The following is a 27,939-nucleotide window of genomic DNA, read 5'->3' on the forward strand; positions in this document are numbered from 1 at the left end:
TAGCAATGTCAGAAAAATCTTCAAACTGATGTAGCCCCAGTTTATTGAGGGGAAAATACTTCCACCTTGGCAGAATGCAGTCACAGAACTGTAACAAACAAAAAAATTGTACTTATTAAACACCATAATTAACAAACCCATCCACTGTAAACACACACCAGGAGTTTACTGGACCACATTAATCACAAACATTTCATTTTGAAAGAAAAGTCTGAACAAAGCTTAACCACATGGCCTGAAACACATGGGCAAAAAAGGGCAGCTTTCAGCCGCTTCGGGGGCATGGCGTGCAGATGATGCATACCCCCCAGATCGGCTGGACGCTGTTCTGGACCATTGCAGTGGCTTGCTTTAAGAGCAGACCATGTAGTTGCCATGGTCCCTGAGCGATCGCAATCATCTGCTTGCCCCCCCCCCCCATGTTAAGCAGCTAAAATGTTCACAGTTAAGTTAAGAATGAAATGAAGCATCAAGAATCTGCTTGAAATACCAATGTTAGACATATTAAGCATCAGCTGTACATTCCTGCTGTATTGATCTTAAGCCCCTGCCCTTGCAATCTTAAATAGACAGTGATAATAGGGAAATGACACTAGGATGTAACCAGGAGCAGAAGGTGTAGCTAAGCTGGCAGCACAATGGTTCAGAAAAAACTTTGGTGAAGTAGAATGTCTTTAAAAAGTTCCATAGAGTGGCAAGGATGATCCTTGTCCTTTTCCAGTCAGCTGTCCAATTTCTCTAAAGCCCAACATACCATATATACTCGTGTACAAGTCAAATCAAGGGAAGGTTTCAGGATAAAAATCATGAATTTTTATATGACCCATGGATAAGTTGAGGGTAAAACATAGGGAGCTATAACAAATGAAGGAAAGGGGTAAACACCACTTCTGTACCCCTTCTCCTTCTCTGAGCCTCTCCTGACTACCTAACACCACTTCCCAGGTGCTGGAGGAGAGGTTTTAACATTGGGTTAGGGAGGAAAGGAAGTGGAGTTAAATGGGTATTTCTCTGATGGGAAGAGAAGGCATTAAAATCAGATTGGGAAGGGAAATAAGTGGAACTAAAACGGGTGTTTCTTAGATGGGAAGAGAAGGCTTTCAAATAGGATTGGAAAGGGAAAGAAGTGAAGTTGAAAGTGCTGTTTCTTTGATGGGAAGAGAAGGCTTTCAAATCGGACTGTGAAGGGTAAGAAGAGGCGTTTAAAGGGGTGTTTCTTTGCTAGGAAGAGAAGGCTTTCAAATTGGACTGGGAACCTCTTTTTCACACGCACACACACAGACACACTCCTGCCTTGAGGCACAAAGAGTGGGGCATCAGGCAGCGCTTGTTGCAGGACATTTCTAAGCAACATTAGTGTACTGACCTGTATATAAGACAACCCAGGATTTTAGGGTCAATTATGGGGCATAAACTTCTCAACTTATAGCTGAGTATATACGGTAACTGTAAGCAAGAATGCCTACCTTTCACCAAAGTAAAAAGAAACAAGAAAATATCCTTGCATTTTTGCTGAACCACCAAGACTTCTGAGTACCTCTGGAGCTCAAATAAGGCTCCACCACTCCTGACATCGGGGAAGAAGCAGAATATTTTTGGAAGATGAAAACCTTTCCATGCATATCCAAAGTCAAAATCTGTAATACTTTGCCTTGGAATAACAATTGTAAGATCGATAGTAAAACAGTTTAGAAGAATTATTTATGTCAATAATTAATAATTAGTTGACTGTATAAATTGACAACCAAGAAGACAAATCCATTTCTTTTCAAATAAATGTCACTGATATAATTATAGGAAGCAGGGTTATATACATGAGAACTACTGCTCTATGACAGATGTAGAAATAATAAGCTCTCCAGCAGTTGTTGAACACCCAGTATTCATCCCAATTGCCTATGCTAGCTATGGCTACTGCGAGGTGCTATCCATTATCTGGAGAGCTGCATAATTCCTGCTCTATCATCTAGCATACAGGGAGACATACGCTATAGGACCAACATGCTTGACTTCATCTCTCTACACATTTGTAGTTATCACACATTCAGAGTAACACTTGGACAGGAATACTGCCAGTAAGCATTCTAGGAACATTTTTCTAAACTCCAGGTCAATCAAGTATCAGACAAAATGAACCTCTGATTAGATCTACCAGGAATGGATCTTAGTGTACAAGCTAATATTCAGGGCTCTGGAGTTTGTTTGTTTTACACACACAGTTGCATTATGTAACAGAATATTTGAACTCACCTAACCATTGTGTTCACTTCAAATATTCTTCTATCCTGCTGCCTGCTTAGAACCTGCAGCAGGAAGCACCAGGCTGTCAAGTTGTTGAAGACTGCCAGTTTGGACTAGCCATTCATAGAACTTATTTTCCACCAACATCTGGAATGCCTTCCTCTGGTCTCTGAAATGCATTAAAATATTAGTACTGCGGTATATGCCGTTTTGTGCATGTTACCATTCATGTTCTCTCTGGTGCTTAAAAGGCCAGCTTCTTCATCCACAGTGAACCCAAGAAATCACACATCTGATCGCTTATGCATACTGGCCAATAGTCCAAGTTAACATGAGCAATTTTCATTCTCCCTTACTTATTTACTACTTTAAGATTTTTATCCTGTTGCATGGTTCAGGTCTAGTTAGCTTGACTAGACTATTTTATACATAAAATAATAAAAATGATCACAAAACTAACATTAAGTTTTAGAAACCCTTAAAATCCTATAAAAACACAAATTCCACAGAACATCTGAAATAACTGACGTTCTGCTAGCAGCTCCAAAGTATGCAAGTACAAAGAAATCTCATGCTTCCAACATGTACAGAAAAGCAGACCCAACAAATAGTTCTACAGAAAGAACTACAAAGGAAATATGACAAAGATACTAAAGTGAAAATATGCACTGTAAAACAAGAGTCCCACACCAGGCCAATGGTTACAGACACACAACCTAATCCTACTCAGAAAAAAGCCACACTGAATTCAATGGATCTTATTCCCAGGCAATTGTTCACCAGACTGCAGCCTACAAAAAGAGAAGTATGTATCATCCCAAAGAGCAAGCTGTTAAAGCAACAGGTTCAGTTGTGTATATGACAAAGAGGAGCAGATTTTACAGTATTTCAGAATTTCATTCATCAGTTTAAAAAATCTCTATGGCTTGGGAGTTAGGTGGCTTAATGAAGCAGATTATAAAATAGTCCAGACCAAACAATAAAAATCAAAGACAGACCAAAGTAATGTTTAGTATTGCAATATTATTATTAGTGTTTTGCTCCAAAGTTGCTACAGCAGCTGGTCCCTCCCTCTTCAGAGCAAGCTGTCACTTACTTTGTCAAGCCTGTCTCTTTCACAGTTTTCTGCCAGATCTGGATTCTCTGTTCTCGTTGATTTACTGCCTTTTGGTATGCAGGTGGCAGCCCACCAGGTATTTCTGTTGTGTCTCCTTCCATTTCAAATGGAACAACAAAGGGGTAAAATTCCAACGGTGGAAGGAGTCTAACTACATTTTCATCATAGTTCTCTCTGCATACTAACATTGGATTATCCCAGTAATTGGGAACGGTAGCCAATCCAGTCCTCCCCATGTGGTCCTCAAGCATTGGATAATGAGTGTGGAAGGGAGCAAAAGTTATTGCTTCATTACCCAATAAGATGAGAGGTCTAGTTGGAGTGAGAACATGCAATGTACAATTGGTGGTTGATGAAAGAGAAAGACGATGGCAAACAACAATAACTTTGACGTTGTCACAGCTATGAAGATGAACAACTGTCCGTACTGGGCCCAGAACAAAGGTGCTACTCCTGCACTTCTCTATGGTCACAGACCTGAAAGAGAGAGAAATAAAGTCTGTTAATGCTGGAGGGAAAGTGGGGGGGACCCAAAGACAGCACATCTTTGAAATAAGATTGCTAAGACTTCCTGAAGCACCCTAACTTACCTCAGTGGAGACAGCAAATAGATGAAGGATTCACAGCAGCGATGAATCTTGACATGCGTTTCTTCTAGGGTACGGGAGCTCTTTGCCAGTGTCTGCTTATAAACTTGGCTCATCACAACTATGCGGTGTGCTGAAGGAACCATATGAATATTACAGGCTATCCTGGCTCGTTTGGCTGTTCCTTCAGCTATAAGAACAATGAAACAATTGTTAAACAATTTTTTAAAAAATTAAAAATTAAAATTAAAACATAGTTCAGCCTTAGCTAAAACTATCCATTACAATTAATTGTGTGTCTCTCATTCTACCAATAATTTCAGAATAAGCAAGTGGACTTTCATTAAGGACTATCCGTAAATACATTCATACCTTTCCAAAAAATTTTCTGATAGAAAGCACAACTCAAACAGGTTGGCACTTTTTACAAGCAGAAAGCTGAACCTACTTAGGCAATTTATTATCACAATAAAGGAGACCAGATGTTGTCATGTCATCCAATTATGCACCTGCATACCATCCATGCATATACAATACTTCTCTCTGAAACCTATATATATATTTACATAGCCTTTTACTTTTACAGGTGTTATAAAAATGTGCCCCCCCAAAAAATGGTTTCTTTCCTCCCACTTGGAAGCCTGCATTCTAGTCACATCACACATTAAATAACAGTAATGGAGTCACTATAGACTTCTTGTCTCCTTACAAATATCAGTTCTTAATTCACAGACAAGTATCTATCAGGAGATAATTACCATTTATTTATTTTTATGTAATTTAAATCATTTCTGTATTGTCTCCCGGTCCACAAAGGCTCAGACCTTGATGGGCTCCAAACAGTGTATAACCCTGGACAAACAATTACACTCCCCATATATGGCATGAAAACAGTCAGTGTAAGATTTTTTTTACTATGTACCTAATGAGAATAGTAAGAAACAGCATATATGTACAATCAAATAGCAAGTTAACACTCATAAGAGTTGATAGTTAATGACACCAAATTCCTAAATTGCTTTGATGTAAGAAGTGGATACCAGTACATAACATCTGGTAGGAATGCAATCACATGTATAACTGAATTGTAAGCTTAGTGCTTACTTTATCTATACCACTTTGAAATTGCCAGGTTTTACAAACATTTTATGAGATTATCTTGCTTACTAAATTCTTTTAACTCTATCTTTATTGAAATTCATTGCGAATGAGCAAGGAACCAAACTATCTGAATAAATGAACAGTTTAGAGGCTGTGATTGTATGCATAAGTATACCCACTCATAATCCACACACACACATGTAGTATGTACATCACCATGCTTCAGCTAATAGCAAACATGCAACAATCCATACATAGGTTGTCACTGCTCTCAAGATGTTGATTACTCCAGTTTAACCAGACGCTGATGGTTAAAAGCAGTACAGTGAGTGAATTCAGCTGTGGATCCGATCAAGTTCCAATACTATTTACTAGATAACTGTACCACCATATATGGACAAATGTACCAATTCAATTTATGTAACACCAACAGAGTTTAGACAGCTGAAAACATTTTAGATATTTTGATAAACAATATGATCTGTTCATAATCTTGTAAAAATTCTCCAGTCAATTAATATCTAATGCATAGTAAATTCTATCAATACAAATTCATCTCAAATACTATTCATATATTTCTGTGCCAAATTCTCTTTCCCAGTTATATTTAACATTTAGAGATTGTGAGTTATTTATGTGCAGGGGCAGAAGACAAATTCTTAAAAGGAGACCTTTTTGTACTCCAAGGAATTTTTTTTCCCCAAATAAAGTACGATCTCTAGGCACATTTGTTCCTCTACTTCCTAAATGCAACTCCTCATCTGCACATACTGGGAAAACATTAGACATGAAGTTGCACTGCATGTATGAAATGGTTATTCTGTAAACTATGAGAGGACTTTAAATTTAGTCAGCTGGCCTTTTTAACAAATAAGTCAGTTCCCCTACCCAAGTTCTATCAAGTTCAGACACTCTATAAACTGATTTAAATTATTTTCATAACTATGTTAAATACACTTTCTTGTGAACTGTCATTCAACTGATGACCAAACCTAAAATTGTAAGTAAGAACTTTTAAAACTTAGGGCTATGGCTTTTAAACTAAAAAGTCTGAAAATAACAATTAGATCAGACTAACTGTGAATGAGGTAACTTATCAAGTGGCTAGTAGGAAAGAATGAAATTCTAAATTCATTCTGTTCATAGATGCTGGTGGTTAAAAGCTGCTATCTTTACAATACAGGAATTCTAGAAATAAAACAAAACATTTTGCTTAAATGACAAGAGCTGATGACCAGAGATAACTGTACCTTGCTGTCCCCATGCAAGTTTCTTTCCAGACTTTAGACAGGCTGATGTCCCAAATGGGTTGCCAATAAGGCAAGTCCTCAACCATGACTCTAGTTTGGGGAAAGAGAAGGCTTTGGAGATCTTTGAGTAGCCAGTCTTAGCATGTAATGGCTGCCAGAGTGCCAGCTCATGCAAACTGTGAACAGTCCTGTTTTTGTTCACACATCCCTCAATAAGGAAGCTAAGTGCTCGAACGGCATCAGGAGATACCAGACTATAGTGGGTAGAGTGAGAGGAGGCAGTTAGCTGATCTGGGTCCAGCAACAATTCCAGAAGATCCTGGAGATGGTTTTGGACAAACTCTTGATGGTAGCTGTCATTCCAATTCTTGTACCCAAAACAACAAAATACAGAAAACTTATTATACATGGGAAGGATGTTCACAAAACCCAAATACCAGTCTATTAAACCCATCCGTAAGTTAATGGCTCTAAGTGAAAATATAGAGTTATTTCCATCCAGCTTTTGTTCAGTTGAGACATTCTGCTAACAAGCATCCATATAAAAGGAACAAAAAGCAACCAACCAGTTTCCATACATCAATTAGGAATCACGAAACACCCAAAGGCCTTTGTATAGGTCCTGAGCTGCTCCCTCTGAAAAAAATCACCAGCCAAAAAAGGAGAATTGCCACTCATGGAAGCTCCCTTTCAGTTTAAAGTCGAAAAAAAGCATTTTTACAAAACTGGAAATGAACCCCTTGCCACTTTCAGGTTTGTTTTGAAAGGCTGGTGTGCCCCTTGGTTCATCCTGGGCAGGAAAACAACCTTCAGGAACTTGCCTAACTCTGCCCTACCTCCTTATGGGAAAGTCAAAGTAACAGGAGCAGAAGCTTCATTCCAAACTTTTTTAAAACGAGGACATAGCATTTGCATTCTTAGAATATTAAATGAGATTAATACTTTGCATTTATGAAAATGTTGTAAAAATATAATGAAAACAAAGTAATTTGATATGAAGCAGTGTGGTGTAGTGGTTTGAGTGTTGAACTATAACTATGGAGACCAGGGTTCAAATCCCTGCTCAGCCAATGGGCAGTCACACTCTCTCAGCCTCAGAGTGGCGAAGTCAAAGCACCTGTGAAAGGTTCACTTTAGGGTCGCCCTAAGTCAGAAACAACTTGAAGACACACGGCAACAATAACAACCACAACAACAAGGCAATAGTGGCCCTTTAGATGTTACACTGCAACTCCCAGAGACCTTCACCATTGGCAATGCTGGCTAAAGAGATGATAGCTGTAGTCCAACAATATCTGAAAAGTTGTCCACCTATGACATTATCTTTTTGGCATGCACCTTACACTGAGGGAGATTGTACATGTATGCGTACATGTTTAGACACAGACAAACATAATACCTATCAACTTGGATGTTTTCTGTCAAGCAAACAGAGAAGCTGAATTTTATGCATTTTCCCCCAGACGTCAGCCTGGTGCAATGATTTCAGGCATATGAAGCAAAGCTCGGTTGTTTCAATACACTAAAACAGATGCAGCAATTTTTTGGCCTTCCAAATGTTGACGAACTGTAACTCCTAGCATTCCTCAACATTCACTTTGCCTGACAAGGCCTGATAAATTACAGTCCAACAACATCTGGGGGACTGCATAGCTTCTACCCTAAAGGTAATACTGGATGCCAGTCAGTTGAGACTGACTGGGTGGGGGGGGGGGAGGCTTTCGGGCTCAGCTCTGAAACAACCTCCTTCCCATGTTCTTACCAACCCTAATCAGGATCTCTTTAGCACCATTCTTCTTCCATACAAATCAGCTGAGTTACAGAAAAAGATATTGGGGATTGCAGATTAAATAACAGAGAGTTGCATACAATTCTTGGTCTCCAGGCTGTGCACCCATTATTGTTGTGTGCCTTCAAGTCATTTTCCACTCACGGTAACTTGAAGATGAACCTATCACAGGGTTTTCTTGGCAAGATTTGTTCAGATGTGATTTGACTTAGCCTTCCTCTGAGGCTGAGAGTGTGACTTGCGCAAGGTCACCCAATGGGTTTTCACTGCTGAGTGGGGATTTGAACCCTGGTCTTCCAAAGTCCTAGTCCAATGCTCAACCCACTGGCTTTCCCGTACACACATACACAAGACTAAAATCAGATCCAAAAAACAAGCAATATGTGCTAGAAGACAGCATAGCTACAAAACTATGCTACACCTTATTCAGATCATTATCTTTATATGGTTTATTTCAAAAGTGTGTGCTGACAAATTCGTAGACTATACTTTTTTAAGAATAATTCTACAGGTGTTTAGAAGAGTCATAATACCACCTTTCTTAAAGTCACCAAAGTGAATTTTAGAAAATAGCAAATATTCCACTGAACTAAAACACTGATGGTTGATTTTTTTAAGAGTTACCTTGCAGAACAATTCTTTTACAATGCACAATGTTAAACTGATGTTGAATGAAATTGAGAAGTGCAACAAAATTTTATGAGGTACTTTCTACTTATTCCAAGTTCTCATCTTCAAACAAATGTCTGAAGATGGCTACTGTAATTGTTAAAAATTCTTTAATTAAAAATTAATTCAAAGAGCAATTCAAACCTTAATTTGATTGGTGGATTCTCCAGTTAGACTATAAGACCTAGATCTAGGACTTGGCCATTCTTCTCCAAGCAGAGATGTTCTCAGGGAAACCTTGTTTAGTTGCTGGATATAAAGGAACAGCAGGAATTGAAGGGTATCCACAGATAACTAAAAAGACAAAAAAAAATTAACATTTTCAAAAATTCACTTAAAAGCCACATTATTTCACTGAGATAGATGTTACATTCAGCACCAGGTCAATGCAGTGAAACAGAGAAAAGACCGACTATGGATGTGAAGCGGATTTTTAAAAAATAATAGTACATTTTAGGACACAGAATAAATGACAAACCGGGGCCAATAAAATTGCAATGGAGGGTCCACACAGATCTTACAATATTATAAGTCACAGTATCACTACTTCATGCCTTATTCCTTTGCTTCTCTGCCTCCTCTTCTGTTGCACAGCTGGATATCATCTCTGCCCACTCCAATCTCTCCTCTGAGGTCCGTTCAACAAGACTGTCAAATAATTCGAAGTAAAGCCAAGCCAGATCTTTCTCCAACTGCAGCTTTCCACAAGCAATGTGTCTCCACATAGGCCACAAGAGGTATGGATAATAGCCTTCACTAGAACGTATCCGGACATATGTTGACATCTTACGGAGATAATGCATGCTAAACTTGGATGGAGGTGGAATTTGCAAGGCTCCCACTATGAAAGGTTCCATCTTCACCCACAGATTGACTGTGGGTTGATCCATTTTAGCCCACCGCAGGACCTTCACATCTGTATTATTAAGAGAAAATAAAAAAATAAGTTGCAAACCACTAGGCAAAGTAATATGTGTCATTAACTGATATTATTGATTTACCTTCTTCCACCCATCTTGTTTTTTTGATTATCTTTTTCTTAGATTTAAATATTCCCCTGTGACATCTTTTCCCCCAGTTCTTTCTTATGAATACATATGTTCCCCATCTCTTCCCAAGATCTTCAAGATCTACTCCTACTGTGTGCCACTGTATATTCTTACAACTATTAATTCTTAGCCCACCAAGTGGAATAACTCTGCCCCACTAAACAAGTATTTCCTATTAATAACTGTGATCCAAAACATTCAAGATAGATTTCCAATTCAATGAAGCTTCAGACTCAGTATTATTATTTTCCCTCCATGTGAAAAGTGCATACAATTAATAGAAAACAGTAACCACCTTTCTATGGCTCAGATAAGGTTTTGGATGGATTGAACTAGAGTCCTGTAGCTACTTATTTTGTTTGTTTAACAACTGGAAAAGCAAAGAATTTCTTCTATTTTGTGCTGACTTTATTTCATAGATGTACTGAACTATCCAGTATCTTTTAAATAAACTACTATTTTTAACATTAATACTGTGTCCAGACTTAGACTCTTCAAATTAAATACTTTCATATGCTTACATAGCTTATTATTATCACCCGAGAGTTATTTTACAGACCATCTGTTCCATTTTTGAATGGCCTTAATAAAATACATTAAATTATTGTTGTTGCTTTTAATAGTCATGAGAAAGCAGATGAGGATGTAAAATAATGGGACCTGGTATAATTATCCTGTTCCTTCCTAACAGCCAAACCTTTCAATTCCTTCCAACTTTGCTTAAGGATCTGGGACCAGGAAACCATCATATGCTCACAGGATGGATTTTGCACTTGAAACATTGCAATCCTTGGGATTCTCCCCTGTCCCACAGTTACAGAGTTTGATCAGCTGTCTCTGTTATATGAGACCTGGCCCCAACTCCTTGGGCCCTTTTAAACTACATATTGTTGTGGTTGTTGTTGTGTGCCTTCAAGTCATTTCTGATTTATGGTGACCCTAAGGTAAACCATTCATGGGGTTTTCTTGGCAAGTTTCATCAGAGGAGGGGAGCCATGGCCTTCCTCTGAGGTTAAGAGACTGTGATTTGCCCAAGACCACCCAGTGGGTTTCATGGTCAAGCTGGGATTCGAATCCCAGTCTCCAGAGTCGTAGTCCAACACTCAAACCCAAACGCCACATTGTTCTAGGACCCATTAATTTAGCTTTTTAGTAGTCTACAGTATCCACAGGTCTCTTCTCCAGCACCACATTTCAAATGAGTGAATTTTCTTCCTATCAGCATTCTTCACTGTGCAACTTTCACAATCATACATAGAAATTTCACAACCATATGAAGAAAGTGGATTTCATAGCCAAGCTGGGAATCAAACCCTGGTCTCCAGAGTCGTAGTCTAACATTCAAACCACTACACTATGCTAGTTGTCTCTCAAACTACGTTACTGTTGTTGTTGTTGTTAAGTGCCCTCAAGTCGTCCCTGACTCATGGCAACCTTGTGGATGAGACATCTTCAAGATCTCCCATCCTCTGCTCTAATGAGATCCTAAAAATGCATGCTCATAACCTCCCTGATTGAATCTAGTGTACAGTTTTCTGCTCTGTTTCTCTCCACCTTTCCCAGCATTATTGTCTTTTCTAGTGATCTCATGAAGTAGCCAAAGTTTGACAGCTTCAGTTTGATCATCTTGGCTTCCAAGGAAGTCATAGAATCATATACTTATAGAGATGGAAGAGACCACAAGGGCCATCTAGTCCAACCCCCTTCTGCCATGCAGGGACTCTCAATCAAAGCATCCCCAACAGATGGCCAGCAAGCCTCTGTTTGAAGACCTCTAAGGAAGGAGACTCCACTACACTCCGAGGAAGGAGTGTGTTCCACTGTCGAACAGCCCTTACTGTCAGGAAGTTCCTCCTGATGTTGAGGTGGAATCTCTTTTCCTGCAGTTTGCATCCATTGTTCCGGGTTCTGTTCTCTGGAGCAGCAGAAAACAAGCTTGCTCCCTCCTCAATATGACATCCCTTCAAATATTTAAACAGGGCCATCATATCACCTCTTAACCTTCTCTTCTCCAGGCTAAACATCCCCAGCTCCCTAAGGCATTCCTCATAGGGCATGGCTTACAGACCCTTCATCATTTTGGTGGTTCTCCTTTGGACACGCTCCAGTTTCTCAATGTCCTTTTTGAATTGTGGTGCCCAGAACTGGACACAGTATTCCAGGTGGGCCCTGACCAAAGCAGAATAGAGTGGCACTATTACTTCCCTTGAACTAGACACTAAACTTCTATTGATGCACTGGCCTTTTTAGCTACCACAAAGGTTTCAAGCTTTACCTGCCTGAACTGTAGTCGTCCCTCCACATTCACTGGGGTTAGGGGTACAGGACCCCCGTGAATGTGGAAAAACTGCAAATAACAAAAAACCCTATGTTTTTACCTGAGCGAACACCTCTCTAGGAATCTCTAGGAGCTACAAATGCCTAGTAGAGCATTCTCTCTAGGGATCTCTAGGGCCTTCAGTGCAACTTTTGGTTAACGTTGACCACAGAGTTGCGCTGGAGGACCTAGATATTCCTAGAGAGAACATATTAATTAAAAGCCGTGAATAATCAAATCCGCAAAAGTCAAAGCCGCAAATGTGGAGGGACAAGTGTACATTGCTCTATGGCACTCTTATTCTAGTGGTCCCCAAACTGTGCTCTTTAAAGGATGTTGGACTTCAGCTCCCAGAATCCCAGGCTGTTGGCCAACAAGGCTGAGGCTTCTGGGAGATGGAGTCTAAAATCTCTTAAAGGACACAGTTTGCGGACCACTTCTGAACCCTTTATAGTCTAACAGTTTTCCCCAAACTATGCTCTTTGAGGGTTTTTGGACTCCAGCTCCCAGAATCCCAGACTATTGGCCAACAAGGCTGAGGCTTCTGGGAGCTGAAGTCCAAAATCTCTTAAAGGTCACAGTTTGGGGCCCACTGAAGATGCAGCCAGAAAAAGAGAGAGAGAGATAAATTTAAACAAATACAGCACCCGCCGCCTGCTGAGGTGTCTCTCTCACTGGAAGAGAGGGGTCGTCAAACCGCCACTGACGTCACTACATTCTGGGCGGGGCATTCTAGGCGCCTCTGCAACCACACGCCTCAGCCAGCCTCCCAACACGCATGCGCGCGGAGAATTTGGTCAAGGCGGTGCCTCTACTGTATTTCAACACATTCATCCGCTGAGACCTCTTCCATAGAGATGCCCCGCCTAGAGTGACCGGATGTTTGTTTGTTTCTTTTCCAGTAACCGGAAGAGCAGCCCACATCCATGGCCCCGCCCACTCGGAAAGCTTCCGACGAGGCTTTTTTTAAACCCGTCAGTCCTTGCCCACGGCTAGACTTCATCTCCCAGAATTCCTGTTGTTCAACCCAGCTAAGTGTTTCTGGGAGTTGAAGTCCCAAAAATAAAACTCTACTAGAAGATTAAAGTTTGGGAAGCACTGTTTTATTCCGTACTTGAAACTTAACAAAATAAACCATTTGACAGCCTTCGTTTCTTGATGAATTTATTTATTTATTTAATCTATTTTATTTTTATATTTTTATTTATTTATTTAATATATTTTAATTTTAAATTTAATCTATTTTATTTTTGTGTATATATATATATATATTAAAATTAATCTATTATATATATATATTTCATCTATGTTATTTTTATATATTTTATTTAATTATTTTATCTAGTTCATATTTATTAATTTATTTATTTCATCTATTTTATTTTTGTATATTTTTATTTATTTATTTATTTATTTATCTATCAGGGTTTTGTTGTTGTTTTTAAAGAGACATAATCTGTCCCTTCGAAACGGCTGTTTTCAAACCGCAGAAATAAAAAAAGATCCCCACAGGAGGCAGGACAGAGACCGCTTTCGAAGCCAGCGGCCGAACGCTCCTCCTCCCTCTCTGACGAATATTTCCTAGGCGCTCCCTCGCTGCCTCCAGCGTCCCACTTTGCTGACGTCTCCGCATTTGATTGGGCGAACCTCGCCGGGTGGCGGGTGAAGTGTGCGATTGTGATTGGCCGGCGTCGAGTGACGCGGCTGCGCTGTGCCGGGCGCTGATTGGCTGGCTCCCCTCACCGGGTTCTCTCTCTTGCCTATGGTTACCGGCGAAGGAGCCAGGCAGCGGGACTCCACTGCAGCAGAAGAGCCGGCCCAGCCATGTCCCCCCGGTCGCTCGGAGGCCTCCTCCTCTTCCTGCTCTGCCTCCTCGGGGACGCCGTCGCTGGGTGAGCCTCGTCGGAGACGGCTGCCCCCCTTCCTTCCTTCCTTCCTTCCTTTCTTCCTTTCTTCCCTCCCCGTGGCTTCCCCTTCTCCTCCTCCTCCGCCATTCTCGGCCTCCTTCTTCTGACTCTCCTCGCAAGGGCTGCTTCCGCACTGCAGAAACAACGCAGTTTGAGTCCGCTTTAAGTGCCATGACTCCATTGCTATGGAATGCCATAGCAATGTCAAAGGAGAACATGCGGAGGGACGAGTGTATATACATATATGTGCGTGTGTCTCTCTCTCTATATATATATATATGTGTGTATATATATATATATATATATATACACACACACACATCCATATATGTGTATATATCTGTAAATGTAGATACATATATGTGTGTGTATCTCTCTATATATGTGTATATAAATATATATGTATATACACACACACACACACTCACTCGCCCCTCCACATTTGCAGCTTGCTTTGACTTTACTATGGCGTATATGTGTGTGTGTGTGTATACTTGTGTGTGTAGAGAGGGGGGGGAGCCAGTGTGGCATTGTGGTTTGAGTGTTGGACTAGGCCTCTAGAGACCAGGGGTGTGATTCCCTGCACGAACATAAAAACCCACTGGGTGACACTCTCTCAGCCCCAGAGGGTGGGCATGTCAACCCCCCTCTGAAGACACTTGCCAAGAAAACCCTGTGATAAGTTCAGAAAGGACTGGAGGCACCCAACAACAAAACTAGAGGGATCTATCTGAAAGACTTTGTAAAACTACAAATCCCAGAATTCCATAGGATGGAGCTACAGCACTTAGAGGCTACATCCACGCAACGGAAATAATGCACATTGAGACCACTTTAACTGCCATGGCTCCATGCTATGAAATCCTGGAGTTGGTAGTCTGTTGTGGCACCAGAGCATTCTGACCACAAAGGCTAAAATACCTCACAAAACTACACATCCCAGGGCTCTTAGCATGGTATCCGTGGCAGTTAGAGCAGTGTCAGAATGGATTATTCCTCCGTTGTGGGTGCAGCCTAGGTACTCTTTCCTCTCTCTTCTTTCTTCCTGGGGGATGGATGTTCTCACCTCTGCCCCCTCCACCACCATTCTCTCATCTTTGGCTACATTTGCACTGCAGGAATAATCCAGATTAACACTGCTTTAACTGCCATGGATCCATTTTATGAAATCTTGGGATTTGTAGTTTGTCATGGCACTAAAGTTCTCAGACAGAGACAGCTAAATACCCCTCAAAACTTCAAATCCCAGGATTCAGTGGCATTGAGCCATGGCAGGAGATTACCACACTACACTGTTACAGTACCACTATTCAACTTTAACTGGGCTGGCTGCCTCCTGTTGCATTCTGGAGTTTGTAGTTCAGTGAGGCCTAAGAGCTCTAAATGCCCTTCCCTGAACTGTAAATCCCAGAATGCCACAGGAGGCAGCCAGAGCAGTTACAGTGGAATAGCAGCACTAATAAGAGTGTAGTGCGGTACTCTTCTGTTAAAGTGGTGTCAAAATGCATTATTTCTACACTGGAGATGCTGTTATGGCTCCTCTTTCATCTGCCTCTCTAGATGATCAGGAAGAGATTGGGGTTTTCCATGGCTTGTGTGGGCAAGGGACTTCTGCTAACTGTCATGTAGGAATGTAGGTGCTATTTTGGTCCATCTTAGCTCAATAGTGTTAACTCTGACTGGCAGCAGAAACTTTCTATGGGTTCTGTGAGGTTCTTTCTCAGCCCAGACCTAGAAATGTTTGCCATCCCATCTAGGTACTAATTAGACCCAACCCTGTTTAGTTTCCCAAATGAGATGAAACTGCCTGTGTCCAGGGTGGTATCATGGCATTGGCTGGCATGATGTAATAGGTGGAGCGTTGAGCTCAGCCAATTACTATCTTTAAACCTAACCTGCCTCGGGTGGAGTGTTTATTTTAAAAATTAAATGGGGGGCACGAAGCAGAGCGCCTTGAAGTTCTTGGAGGAAATGTCAGGTATAAATGTGGCAAGTATTTCATGAATCTCTCTTGTCATGCTCACAGGAAATGAGAAGATGTTTATCATACAGATAATTCCCCTTCTGAGGACGATAAACCACTTATTGTCAGTGCAGTTGAAAGGTTGAAATGGGAGCTAAAAAAGGAGGAGAGTGCTCTGGGAGGGTGGTTTGTCTGTCTAGGTAATTGGTGCTTTTTATTTTATTTTTATTTCATTTATATGCCACCTTTCTTCCAGAATGAGACCCAAGGCAGCTCCCTGAAGAGTCACTTTAAAAAAAAAAACCTCACCGTTTCCCCTCTGTTTTGATAGATTACACTCTGAACAAACAAGATTGCAGCGTGGAGATGATAATTCACCTGCCATGGTCTCTGTGCCATGGAATGCATTTACTTTGTATCAGTTGTTACCTGACCTTACCAAAAAAGCTTACCTTACCAATACTAGCTATGTATACAGTGGGCCCTTGATATTCATTGGGGTTTGGTTCCAGCCCCCCCCCCCCCCCACATGGATACCAAAATTCTGTTTAATATAATGGATAGTAAAATAGTATCCCTTATATAAAATTTCAAAATCAAGGTTTGTTATATATTTTCAAGCCATGCATGCATGAATCCATGGATATGGAGGGCTGATGGTACAAGCTTATTAAACTCATGTTTGAAAATAGGTGCCTGTACCTTCAAATATCCTGTAACTGGAAGTTTTTGAAACTTCCTTGGAAGCCAGATACCTGCCATCCAGAGCTTTCACAGTGGGTTACAGTTGTTGTTGTTGTTGTTATCATCAGTTTTGGAGAGAGAAAAAGGAACTAACCATCTTGCTTCCCTTTAACCTGTGGCCTGGAGATAAGCTGACATTAAAGAAAGGGAAACACAACCAGCAACAGCTTTATTTTTTTTTCCAGGAGAGACTTCTACAAGATATTAGGTGTACCTCGCAGTGCATCTGTTAAAGACATTAAAAAGGCCTACCGAAAATTAGCCCTTCAACTTCACCCAGATCGGAACCCAGATGATCCTCGTGCGCAGGAAAAGTTTCAGGATCTTGGGGCAGCCTATGAGGTCAGTGTGTTTAGGACAATTATATAGTTAATATGAACATCTTTTGCTACCTGTAATACTGTTTTTTTCAGTGAATTCTTCATAGAGATAGCATTAGCTGGAACTTGTTGGATTAACTGGGAAAAATTGGGTAAGACATGGATCATATTTACAGTAGATTAGCATTAAGAGACTTGTTCTTGAAAAGTCATCTCAATCCCTTTTCCAATCTGTTTGTTGTTTAGGATGATATAATAGTTTTGAAATAAATTGCTACATGGTCTTAAATCTGGTGAACAAACAATACAGGATTTTTTAAACAATTTTGCTTCCAAATATTCCACTGTTGAATAAAATAGCTAACAATGCTCTCCTATTAATAAATTTGTACTGTTTAGTAAAAATATAAAACTATTTTAAAACTGTCTTATTGTTTTTTGGTATGCTCTATGGGGTGTGATTAATTGATATATAGAGATAGTTTCTTCAAGTTAATGACCCATGAAGACACCTTTATTTAGACTCACTTATACAGATAGAGCTTAGTCCAGCTGACAGTTCCTGAGACTCCAGAGTGAGCTCTCCTTCCTTAGGCACAGCTTTATGCTAGATTTTTGCATAGTTTATGTGAATACTGTACGCCTTCAGAAGGATTTAATGCCTTAAATTAATTGTATATGTAAAGTGCCATGCAAATTTATGGTGCTATACAAATAAACAATTATAATAATATATGATGTGACATATTAATATTCAGTTATTTGCACCTTTATGCAGTTGTGTGATACATATAGAGGGTGAGCATTCCTATTGTGAAAATCTGAAACCCAAAATGCTCCCCAAAAAATCTGATTTTTTTTCATTGCCAGTATGATGCCACAAGTAGATAATTCCACGGCTGACCTCATGTGATAGGTCGCAGTTAGAATGAAGGCCCACAGTGTTTATTTAGCAACCCCAAAGGAAAAAAGAAAAAAGATGCTCCCCAGCCCCCTTCAGCTGTGATACGTGTATAGTAGGCTTGCCATATCCACAGAGGTTTGGTTCCATAAAATGGCATATTGTAGCAACAAAGGGGGCAGTAAGCCTCAGCAGCCAGATGTGCTTTCTTCAGGCTCCGCCACTTCCTGGGAACCTGCCAGCAGCCTGCTCCTACCTTCAGTGCAGCAACAGCAGCACTTGTGCTCACTTGTTCATTTTCAGGGTGGAAGTGTGTGGCTGGTGGGCTCCCCAGAGGCGTGTTTAGATTTGGGTCCAATCACCAAGATAATATCATTATGTTTATGCAAATATTCAAAAATCCGGAATATGGGGGCAGATTCCAAAACACCTCTGGCCCCAAGCATTTCAGATAAGGGATACTCAACTTGTATGTGGCGGGGAAAAACATGCCAGCTGACATGTTACAGAAGTCAAGCTAGGGTCTGCACAATGTGGGAGTGAGGTGGGGGACACATTAAGTTCTAAACGCTTCATTTCTCCTTCTTTTGTCTGCTTGTTTCTAAATTCATAAGTATCCCTTTTCTCTGAAGCAGAGAAAACAGAAATGTCACTTTGATAATTATAAGTTATAAATTGCCCTTGCAAAATAAATCCTGTAAATATCCTAACGATATATTTTTAACAGGCTGCAGCATGTGTTATGCTGTGATATGGCCTGACCCTCCCCCCCACCAGTCCCAAAACTGCTATACTGTGATCTTACAAGCTATGTTTATGTAGTGAACTGTTGTTCAAATTGAGACTAAGATCTGCATCATTAAGTGAGCACAGAATTTTATCCATAATGTGAAAATTCACATAGGTGAATTATCTGCGATTTGTGAATAAAATACAGGATCAACTGAGTGGGACAAAATCCTCTGATGGGGGTGGGGAATGTGGGATCCTCCAGATCTTGCTGGACTGCAGCCTTGGCAGTGTGAGAAAAACTACCTGCTCTCTCGACCCTTGCCCATCATGGCTGACCGTCCAGGGGGGAGGAACAACTAGGATGCTTTTATGTCATATAATTAATGCATCCTTTAGGGAAGGTTGTTTACGATCTTGCCTGAAAGAAGTGGTGGTCAAACCGCTCCTGAAAAAGCCTTCCCTTGACCCCCTGGACAAAAATAACCATAAGCCGGTCTCACTTCTGCTATTTTTAAGCAAGGTAATCAAGAGAGAGGTCGCTAATCAACTCCAAGCAGTCTTGGAGGAAGCAGATTGTCTAGATCCATTTCAAACCGGTTTTAGGATGGGATATAAAGTAGAGACTGCCATGGTTGCCTTAGGTGATGATCTCTGTCTGGGTATCGACAGGGGAAGTGTGACCCTGTTGGTGCTCTTGAACTTCTCAGTGGCCTTAGGTACCATTGTCCATGGTATCCTTCTGGAATGCCTGAGAGAGTTAGGTTCGGAGACACTGCGCTCCAGCAGATTCCAGATGGTGATGCTTGGAGACACTTATTCCGCCAACAGGGAGCTTAAATCAGGCATCGCTCATGGCGCTATTCTGTCCCCAATGCTATTTAACATGTACATGAAGCCGCTGAGCGAGATCATCCGGAGACATGGGGCGGGGTGTTATCAGTATGCTGATGACACCCAAATATATTTCTCCATGCCTCAGACTGCTGCAGTGACTAAGGATGACATCTCTCCTCTAAATGATTGTCTTAAGGTGGTAATGGACTGGATGAGGGAAAACTAACTAAAACTGAATCCAGATAAGATGGAGATACTTGCTGTGGGAACACCGAATTTGGGTATGGAGATATGTTCACTGGTCCGGGACGGGGTCACACTTCCCCTAAAGACTGTGTTTGTAGTTTGGGAGTGCTCCTGGACTCATCCCTCCAGTTGTCAGCTCAGATAGATGCGACGGCCAGGAGCGCTTGCTATCAGCTTCAGCTGATACGCCAACTACAACCCTACCTGGAGCCGGGTGACCTAGAAACAATAGTGCATGCTCTGGTAACCTCTCAATTGGACTTCTGTAATGTGTTCTACATGGGGCTAGCCTTGTACCTAACTCGGAAGCTCCAGTTAATCCAAAATATGGCTGCCAGGTTGCTCGATGGAACATCCAGAGGCGACCACATAACTCCAGTTTTAAAATCTTTACACTGGCTGCCAATCAGTTTCCAGACACAGTACTAAGTGTTGGTAATAACCTTTAAAACCCTACATGGCTTAGGTCCAGCTTACTTGCAGGAGCATCTTCTTCCATACAATCCACCCTGCACATTCAGGTCCTCCGGGAGCAATTTACTACAGCCAAAGAAGACCAGGCTTGCTGTGGTTACCCAGAGGACCTTTTCATCAGCCGTTCCTAAACTTTGGAATGACCTACTGGAGGAGATCCGCCAATTTACAACTCTTGAGGCATTCAAGAAGGCCATTAAGATGGATCTGTTCTGGCAGGCATTCCCAGACTGATAAACGAGCTCTGCCATTGCCCCACAACTGTGGTTGCTTCATCTCTTTTAATGGAGGTTAATTTTTTAGATTAACTTTTAGACTGATTTTAATTGTATTTAAGATGTTTTGTGTTTTAATGAGGGGGACAGGGGATTTTGTTAATTATGCTATTATGTTTTTATGATTGTTACCTGCTTTGATCTTTCGAGGAGAGGCAGGCTATAAATTATTATTATTATTATTATTATTATTATCACTATTATTATTCAGCTATCATAGACATGGAGAGGATTCATGGGAGTTGTAGCCTTAAGCATCTGGGAAACCATGGCTTCTCCATTGATTTTTTAGTGTTTGATAAAAGTAATGGAGAAGAAATTAGAACTATTATATATTGCAGCCCTTCCTACAACTATGTTTGTATTACAAACTGAGTTTGGAAACTGGTGTGTGTTGGCTCTGGCAGCTGTAGTGTCAATGTAACACTACAAACTATTGCTTAAATAGCATGGAGGGCATTGCGATTATAGCTTATGTTGTTACGTCTCAAACATTCCCAAGTATAACCAGCATTCAAAATCTTCCATCCTCCTTAAAATGTTTGCCATGCATTTTAGTCTGACAGTTCATACATTTTATGCTACTAAATGTTTAAACTGAAGACATTTTTTTCTGATGGGGATCAGTGGGACATGTTGGTACTGGGGGAGGAGCTTTAGCATTATATGATGGCTCAAAAACATGCCAAACTATCTGCTTGGGAACAGTTATGGCAGTATGTTAATGAATCATTGTTTAAAACATGAATGAACATTCTCACCTTCAGGTGTTGTCAGATGAGGAAAAGCGAAAGCAATATGATGCATATGGGGAAGAAGGCCTGAAAGAAGGTCACCAGAGTTCCCATGGTGACATTTTTTCACAGTAAGTCTGTCTTGTTCCTCCATGTTTGCATGACAGAGAAAGCTTTACTTCTAAATAAAGTTTGAGAATGTTGCTGTTCTTTGCAGCCAGGATTACTGACATAGTTTATTGTTTTCTTGAGGCTCTTCTTTGGCATTCTTGCCTGATGATTGAATTGTGAGAATACCAGGGATGTTAATCTTATTTTCTTGCCACATATAAAAGCAAATACTTCCATTCTTGTAATTTGATCATTTCTCCTAATCAGTTTTAATCCAGTTTAGGTTTGCCATCATAAACAGTTTGCATTCATATTTGCATTGCAATTCTGTTTTGGCAAAAGTGAGTAAATGCACCACTTTTCTATTTAAAATATTACTCCCTTCTTTACAGTTTCTTTGGAGACTTTGGTTTCATGTTTGGAGGCAATCCTCGTCAGCAAGACAGGAACATTCCAAGAGGAAGTGACATTATTGTGGACCTAGAAGTTACACTGGAAGAGGTGTATTCAGGAAACTTCGTAGAAGTAAGTTTGCCAAACTGCTTTGATGAGCCGCCTTACTTTTTTAAGCCTGTTTGACAGCTGCTACTGTTTTGTTTTTGTTTAATGAGCAGTTGTGCTCATGTGGCAAAGGTGAACAGAGGCATTTGTGTGGAATGTATAGCAAACAGTTAGAGACCATGCAGAAATAATACATTTGCTCATATGTGGGATATATCTCTGCTTCGTGAAAGATCGGTGTGCTTCTTTTGAATACAAGGTATAGAAAACTGTAGTTATCTGCTTTCACTTTTATATCACTACTGAAAGGAAGTGGTTTTCCTGAAACTGCAGTGTTTCAGAAACTAATCAGTGTGAGGGAGCTTGCTTTTGTCTGTACTGATATTTATGCCTTTGGCAGCTACACAATGAAGTGTTGCTGTGTCAGTGCCAGATGGCTTAGTCTTGAAGTTATTAAACAACAACAAATAGTAGTTCTAACATTCCAGTGAAATAGTTGTAGCAGGAAACTATTCAACGAAGATTCACAATAAGTGAACTACCTGCTGCTTCCAGTTATACAGGGAAGTGGCATTTGCTCCTTGCCTTTTCCAATGCCCTCTGTGAAATTAAAAAAGAGCATGCCTATCCTTTGTCTCCTGTGCATTTGGAGTTAACTCAAGTTGGGGGGGGGGGGGGCGTAGGGATTAAGCCCTATTTAATTTCATTATTTCAGAGAGAAATATTTCAGCAAAATGAGTCTCATGAATTGCTTCTGCAAAGAGAAAGGCATCTTCTCTCTTAATCCATAACATATTCCGAAGATACAGAGAGAGAAGGATTGGTGACAACCACAAGTAAGGACTGCATAGTAAGCCAGGCCAAAATTCATAGGTCCTTTGTCAAACTGCCGTGTCTTGGAAATAAATTACGATTATAATCAGTTTTCACCTGCTGTGAGAGAAAGCAGTTTAGGATGGCTGCTAGGCAACTGTTTTAATATCTGTGATATTCCATGTGACAAACTGAGGTAGCTGAGATGTTTGTTTCTTTTATCTATCCTATCAGAACTAAAGTGCTCTATAGGGATGAGCTCAAATTATTGGAATGAGAGGGAATAATTCTGTATCTCTTTGCAGGTTATTCGAAACAAACCAGTAGCAAGACAGGCACCAGGCAAGCGAAAATGCAATTGCCGGCAGGAGATGAGGACAACCCAGTTAGGTCCAGGGCGTTTCCAGATGACCCAGGAAGTTGTCTGTGATGAGTGTCCCAATGTCAAGTGAGTCTAAGGTCCTCTGGCTCTTTGTTGCATATGTCATTAGTGCATGCTTATTGAAATTACAAAGGAGGGAAGATTGGTTACATTACCAGTTCAAACCACATGGGGGTATAATGTATTGCTCATTTATGGGAATGAAAGCAGGAAGGAGAAGGTGTTGAAGCTGGAAATTTTCCTGGATTTTTGAGAGAAGCTTGAATAGTTGTCCATCAAGTCAGTTTCCCAGATAAAACTTACTCTTCGAAACAGCAAACGTGTTTTACGTGTGTTGAGCAGTAGCATTCTTGTATATGGGTTTGAGTAATTAGGAATTGCCCTGGATCTAGCTGGGCTTTCTGTTGTTTCCCCAGCACTGCTACTGTGCAAACTGAGCAGCAAAATATAGTCTGATTGAAATTACAAAGTAAGAAATTCTCCATAGTGCAGACACCAAAAGAAAAAACACATTTGCCTGCAATATTGTTTTTATTGTTCACTGCCTTTCTCTCCTGTTTCTCAGGCTTGTGAACGAAGAACGAACCCTAGAAGTGGAGATAGAACCTGGTGTGAGAGATGGCATGGAGTATCCCTTTATTGGAGAAGGTACAATAATAATAATAATAATAATAATAATAATAATAATAGGTTTTATTTATATACCGCCCAATCACTGGGAATCCGAGCGGTTTACAACAGAGGGGATAACAGACGGTTTCTTGCCCTCAGGCTTACAATCTAAAAGACACGACACAAAAGGAGAAGGGAATGGTGAGGGGGGGAGGGAATCAGGTCCAGCATTCTTCTCTCCCTCTGAGGTCTGGACCAAGGGAGATGGACCGGAGGGAGGGCGCTCTATCTTCAGGCTAGCCCCTGATGATGCTGGGCCAGCCTGTTCTCTCCCTCACAGGCCGAGAGATGACAGTTATGGAGGGAGGGTGCTCTATCTTCAGGCTAGCCCCTGAATACGCTGGGCCAGCCTGTTCTCTCCCTCACAGGCCGAGAGATGACAGTTATGGAGGGAGGGCGCTCTATCTTCAGGCTAGCCCCTGATGACGCTGGGCCAGCCTGTTCTCTCCCTCCACAAGCTGAAGGATGACAGTTATGGAGGGAGGGCGCTCTATCTTCAGGCTAGCCCTTGATGACGCTGGGCCAGCCTGTTCTCTCCCTCACAGGCCGAAACTCATGTTCTAACAATTTCAGTATTTTGTTGGAGCTGAGATACTTTTCTTTTTAAAAAAAATCAGGTGGATTTATGGAACTTGAAAGAAAGTCAGTAAACTACCTTAGTTTCCAATTTGAGAGAAAATTTACAGTTCCGACCCTGATCTATGTACAAAGCACATTATTTTTGTACTTTTATTGGTATATTGGAATTCCCAGGTGAGTCCTACAAAGTGAATATAGCTCCTAGAGGTTGAATAATTTCTATTTGTGTAAAAAACTGCTTTCTTGGCCTACACTGACTCAGTCATTGCAACTGTAATTTTTACAAGATTTTAGTTTTGTGCTTTATCAGTATGTGAGCAATTCTTATTAACAGAGGTTTGGATAGGAAGTCTTGTGAGCTTGGATTGCTCTTTGCAATTAGTCATCCTTATGTTTCTGTTAGTTGTTTGTTAGCAGTTTGTTTGGGATTTCACAGTTAAATTTATTCAGATCCTGAATCAATGCAATGTTCTTTATCCATATTCTTCAGGTGAACCACATGTTGATGGGGAGCCTGGAGATTTGCGTTTCCGAATAAAAGTTCTTAAGTAAGATCTCTCTTCCTTGTCATTCCTATGTTAACTCATAACTGAATAAACTTTGTTGGATAATACTTGCATATTTTTTAAAATATGTATGCATTTCCTCAGACAAAAAATGTGCACACAAAAATGACAAAGCTGTAGAAAAAGTGGTAGAAAAAGAATTCCCTTTTTAACAGTGGTTCTGTGGCTGTTGAGTATAATTGCATTGTTGGTGTGGGTGCAAGTCACACTGGGTACCAGAAACATATTTATGATTATGTCCCCAAAAGAGATAATCAAATACCTGGGTGAGTTGAATGCCTCTTCGCCAAAGGTTCTCAGTGGCTGTGTTTCTGTGTGGCTGTAGGGCAGAACCAGAGATTTTATATTCCTTGGGATTCCAGTACTGAATTAGGACCTCAGTCCAAATATATACCAGCTTGTTGCATAGTACCTAGTGTGACCATCTCCATTGCATCCACCTGCAGAACAGATTTAGGTGTTACACTGAGGAACTGTATAGTAAAGGAACTTGAGAAGGGGAGACTCAAGTTCAAAAGGTGTGAGAAACAATGGTTTATAAAAATATTGCTCTCATCTGCAAGATATTCAGATAATAAAGAAGAAAATCTTACAAGTCACAACTGACAAGTGGGACTAACTGACAACTCTATCTAGGCCAGTCATTTAAATCGAATTTACCCCTTTTAAATTTCCAGTAGCTACTAAACAGCTAATAAGTACTACTAAAAATCATCTCCCTGTCAGGTTAGGGCAATTGCCATAACTGTACTGCAATATGTTATGTTCTATTCTGAAGAGGAAAATAGACTCCTTCTCCTTGTACATTTTTTCTGTTCTTTAAGCTGTGAAGTGTTTTGCTGGATCCTTCTAGAAAACTTTAAACTTCAGCAAAAACTGGGATAGATATAATGGCTTTGGGAAGTTAGTCATTATTCATAAGCTAATCCCACATAGAAAGTTTTTTCAAGTAGATTGTGTAGCAAACTCACCATGCAGGAACAGAAATATGCTGGTTATTAGATAAAGTAAAAAAAGAGAGATATTAATATTTCCTTAATCCTTTGTCTACAGGCACCCAGTCTTTGAGCGAAGAGCAGATGATTTATATACAAATGTGACTATCTCCCTAGTGGAGGCTCTCATTGGCTTTGAAATGGATATTGCTCATTTAGATGGACATAAGGTGAGGCAGAAGATTACTTCTGTTGTGAACACTTTCCAAATTGTGTCCTATATTATTTCCATGATCCTCCTGTCAGTGTAAAATATACTGTTAAGTTATATTACTACTATCTGTGAGCATCCCTGGTTAAAAAAATGCTAACCTGGTTAAAAAAATAAATAACCAACATTGTCCATCCACTAGGTACATATTGCCCGGGATAAAATCACAAAGCCTGGAGCCAAGCTGTGGAAGAAAGGAGAAGGTCTTCCCAATTTTGACAACAACAACATTAAAGGCTCATTAATAATTACATTTGATGTAGATTTTCCCAAAGAACAATTAACAAATGAACAGCGGGAAGGTTTGTATCTTTGGTGTCCTATAATTTATTATAATAATAGATACATTTGGGGTACTATAATGACAGTTTCTCAAAGCTATTTTGTTCTTTTATTTACCCATCCTGTAGTGACCATTTAGGTAATGTTAGGACCACCACAGTTGTTTAACTCTCTTCTTCAGATTTTGTATCCTACATTCAGAAAAAACATTGATTTCATTGGACTAGGAAAGCCATATGACAGCATACATTTCTGAAACCAACTAGCTGTAACCTGTCTGTGGAGTGGTCCCTTCTTTTCCACAAATTATTCTACTGATTTTTTGTTACAGGCCTCCTGTTCACATTTACTGCAAACATGGTAAAAAACTTCCTTATAGATTTATTGCACAATCTGAAAGGGCAAAGGTCATCAGGGAGATTGCAGCCATTCCTGCTTTGCCTAAATGTTAAATATTGCTTGTTCCTGTACACTGAGGCTTGATTAAAAATTTGTCAGATATATTTTCCAGGTGCAGTCTGCTATAGTTAACAGCCAATATAATTACCTTTGTGTGACAGCTGGTTTTAAGTACTTTTCTATATCTCACTGTAGTAGATTTGTTTAGAGAAAGTCATTTTCATGGGTTATATGTGGAATCTGCTGGCTGAGTGTCAAAACTTACTTGAATTCAATTTAATATTTTTACATGAGGAACATTGCATATTTTGTTGAATTATTGTTCTTATATTCTTTTGCAGGTCTCAAACAACTGCTAAAACAGTCATCTGTTCAGAAAGTGTACAATGGACTGCAGGGATATTGAGACTTGGAACAAATGGACTTGTAGATAAATGAAATCAGTGCTGTAAACTGCAGTCGTCTACTTCTGGTCATTGTAGAACAAAGTTGAGGGTTATTGGAGTGACCATTGAAACCTCCATTTTTACAGATAGTGGGGGTGATTCTGGGACTGATCAGAAGATGACAAAGGAATTTCCTTATGCAGGACACAACTGGTGCTCTAATTGGAGCGGTTAAAGCTCCAGCAGTTAAGAGTTGGAGGGATTTTAACAAAAGTACCACATTGAAATTCTGGTTTTAAAATATATTTTGATGTTACTTTTTTTCTTGCCCTTCTGAATGAATTTTCTTGACTTTTCACTCTCCCTCTATTTTGTCTTGTATCACCTCTTGTATTACTGGACCTGATGTAAAGCTGTTAGTTAAAAACATTTCCTTTTTTCAGATTGGTGTCATCTTCCAAAAATGCTTAGTCCTTAATAACTGTTATTCTAATGGGTTTGAGACATGAAACAATCCTACCTCTGCAAATTTCACTTGTTACCCAAATTTGACCTCTTTTAAGGGTCCTCATGAATCCATATACTTCCTGTTATTTCCAACATGGAAATGTTCTTTGGAGTGGCTCTTAGTTCTACATTAGGCATTGTTCATGAAACTGTGGCAGCTTAATGCATCTCTGACAGCAGGAGTTACCATTTTACATCTATAAACTATAGTGAACATGTTGAATACATAACGTGGTGTCATAAACAGATAATGCAGCAAACAGTAATTGTAATTCCCTTAGGTAG

The 27,939-nt window shown here is 40.2% G+C and overlaps 2 protein-coding genes across 3 annotated transcripts; one reads left to right on the forward strand and one right to left on the reverse strand.

Moving 5' to 3' along the window:
- Position 1: 1 nt before the first annotated feature.
- On the reverse strand, positions 2-13,650 carry TBCCD1 (TBCC domain containing 1). 2 transcript variants are annotated; one of them, XM_089509390.1, is made up of 8 exons: positions 13,631-13,650; positions 9,309-9,670; positions 8,899-9,048; positions 6,297-6,663; positions 3,949-4,135; positions 3,338-3,835; positions 2,251-2,410; positions 2-88 (listed from the first exon to the last, which is right to left on the reverse strand). In XM_089509390.1, the coding sequence occupies exons 2-7, from the start codon at positions 9,642-9,644 to the stop codon at positions 2,281-2,283; spliced, it is 1,668 nt and encodes a 555-aa protein (XP_089365516.1). In that variant the 5' UTR covers positions 9,645-9,670; positions 13,631-13,650; the 3' UTR covers positions 2-88; positions 2,251-2,280. The 2 variants fall into 2 exon arrangements, with proteins under 2 accessions (XP_089365516.1, XP_089365515.1); XM_089509389.1 differs by lacking the exon at positions 13,631-13,650 and adding an exon at positions 12,768-12,916.
- Positions 13,651-13,865: 215 nt separating this feature from the next.
- On the forward strand, positions 13,866-27,589 carry LOC149318307 (dnaJ homolog subfamily B member 11). The gene is made up of 10 exons (XM_089509394.1): positions 13,866-14,012; positions 16,920-17,076; positions 21,284-21,381; positions 21,754-21,886; positions 22,981-23,123; positions 23,623-23,705; positions 24,799-24,856; positions 25,928-26,039; positions 26,223-26,382; positions 27,103-27,589. Exons 1-10 carry the CDS (start codon positions 13,945-13,947, stop codon positions 27,165-27,167), a joined length of 1,077 nt encoding a protein of 358 aa, XP_089365520.1. The 5' UTR covers positions 13,866-13,944; the 3' UTR covers positions 27,168-27,589.
- Positions 27,590-27,939: the final 350 nt, after the last annotated feature.

The sequence above is a fragment of the Sceloporus occidentalis genome, unplaced genomic scaffold (genome assembly GCF_023333645.1).
Source record: "Sceloporus occidentalis isolate IW3139 unplaced genomic scaffold, rSceOcc1.0.p SCAF_2, whole genome shotgun sequence".
NCBI classification, from domain to species: Eukaryota; Metazoa; Chordata; class Lepidosauria; order Squamata; family Phrynosomatidae; genus Sceloporus; species Sceloporus occidentalis.

Coding starts and splice junctions, on each gene's coding strand:
- TBCCD1 (XM_089509390.1), bottom strand. CDS start 9,644: ATGGATCAACCCACAGTCAATCTGTGGGTGAAGATGGAACCTTTCATA. Junction 9,049..9,308: donor CAGAGAAGCAAAGGAATAAG/GCATGAAGTAGT, acceptor TTGTCTTTTTAG/TTATCTGTGGATACCCTTCA. Junction 3,836..3,948: donor TATTTGCTGTCTCCACTGAG/GTAAGTTAGGGT, acceptor TCTCTCTTTCAG/GTCTGTGACCATAGAGAAGT.
- LOC149318307 (XM_089509394.1), top strand. CDS start 13,945: ATGTCCCCCCGGTCGCTCGGAGGCCTCCTCCTCTTCCTGCTCTGCCTC. Junction 17,077..21,283: donor ATCTTGGGGCAGCCTATGAG/GTCAGTGTGTTT, acceptor TCTCACCTTCAG/GTGTTGTCAGATGAGGAAAA. Junction 21,887..22,980: donor ATTCAGGAAACTTCGTAGAA/GTAAGTTTGCCA, acceptor ATCTCTTTGCAG/GTTATTCGAAACAAACCAGT.